Here is a 1,562-nt window from a genome sequence, read left to right as displayed (position 1 = left end):
AGTCCAGTGACGCCTTTGCTAATTACATCTTCAAGAAAACGGAAGAGAAGGTTTGTTTGCGCAGTTGAAATTAGGGGCAGCAGCCATGTAGGGGAGAGGAGTAGCGGGTCCGAGCAGGGCCAGACTCCCTCCTCCCCCAGCTTGGGCCAGGGTGGGGGGAGCAGGTGTAGCACTGAAGTCCTCCCTTCTCTCTTGTAAGAGAGTGAAGAAAAAATGTTTAAAAGACAAACTGCTTGGACAGAAACCGCTGTGGAAGAATTCCAGCCGAAAGATAACGGAGCTTCCAAGGTCGAAGCTGGCAGCTGAAGCTGCAGCAAGAAAAGTAAAGTGCGAAAGGGGGGGCTTGTTCTCCCCCACCCCCCCTTTTCGCTCTCTCTCCTCAGCAGGGAAAAGACTGAAAGGTAATCCCTGCTACTTGTAAAAGTTTGTTGGAATAAAGAGACCCCCCATGCAGCTGACAGAGGAGTCTGTGGATGTACCAAAGAGAACCGAGACTTCATGAAAAGGACTGAAGTGAAGCGGAGTCCTGGTGGAGATTTGTGACCCTGAAGGAAACCTGTGCTGGAGCAGTGACGACTCAGGTGGGATACTGGGATCCGTGTGTGTGTGGATCCATACTGCTGTTGAAGATTTTGTGACCCTGAGAAATCTCATGCTGGAGCAAGACAGCCCATGTGAGATGTTGGGATCTGTGTGTGTGTGGATCCGTGCTAGACCCATGCCGAGAAGTCTGTCAAGGACTGTTCTCCCATGGGGAGGGACCTCCATAGGGAAAAAGGAGTGAACTCTTAAGCCATTATCCCCTGTAACCCTGTGGAAGAAGATCCATAGTAAGCAAGTGTCCCCTTGCAAGCCTATGGAAGAAAGACCCTTTGAGACCTGGGTAACTCCCAGCCTTCGGTCTTAGCCCAGGAGAGGGGTAAACCCAGCCCTGGAAGCCAACACAGAGCGAGAAAGAGAGAGAAAAAGTTCCAGCTGCAACGAGAATACTGCTGCTACTGAAGATCTATTACTAGAGAGAGAGAGCTGGAACTCCAAAAATAGAGAATGAGACTACTTCTTCTCCTTGGACTAGTATAAAAAAGGAAGAAGTATTTCTGTATATATATATCATTTCAACTTGAGTAGGAATTGTGGGAGATATAGTTCTTTAGTTTTTAATTTATTAGTAGTTTTTATTTTACTAGTAATAAATGTTTATACTATTTCCCCCAAATCCTGTCTCTCTTTTGTCTGTAAAAACCTTCTCTCAACTAATAGTAATTGTGTGGGGAGTGGAAAGCAAATTGACCCAAAACAAAACCACGACAGTAATGTACAGCATCAAATTTATATGTTTGATCTTGACAACAATTTATTCTGTTAAGAATGAAAATGCTGTGATATTTCTTGTATTCGTGTATCTGTATGCTTTTCCAGGTCTTCATTCCCTTGTTCTGATTTTCAGCAATCCCAAACTGAAAAACACACTGCTAAGGATTCTGCCCTGTGTGAAGTGCAAGGTTTGCATGAGGTAGGAACTGTAGCAAAAGCTGGACCCTTTGCAAAATGCTGACCTTTCA

At 45.3% G+C, this 1,562-nt stretch overlaps 1 protein-coding gene across 1 annotated transcript in view; it reads left to right on the top strand.

Moving 5' to 3' along the window:
* LOC114058845 (taste receptor type 2 member 40-like) overlaps positions 1-1,517 on the top strand; it is a 3,343-nt gene extending 1,826 nt beyond the window's left edge. The window contains 1 exon segment of the mRNA XM_027886621.1: positions 1,312-1,517. Coding sequence (XP_027742422.1) covers positions 1,312-1,517 — 206 coding nt within the window.
* The last annotated feature ends 45 nt before the right edge of the window (positions 1,518-1,562 follow it).

This window comes from Empidonax traillii, unplaced genomic scaffold, assembly GCF_003031625.1.
Source record: "Empidonax traillii isolate 1590-97213 ecotype Southwest subspecies unplaced genomic scaffold, ASM303162v1 scaffold190:size869923, whole genome shotgun sequence".
In the NCBI taxonomy this organism is placed as follows: domain Eukaryota; kingdom Metazoa; phylum Chordata; class Aves; order Passeriformes; family Tyrannidae; genus Empidonax; species Empidonax traillii.
This window is presented reverse-complemented; position numbering and strand designations above follow the sequence as displayed.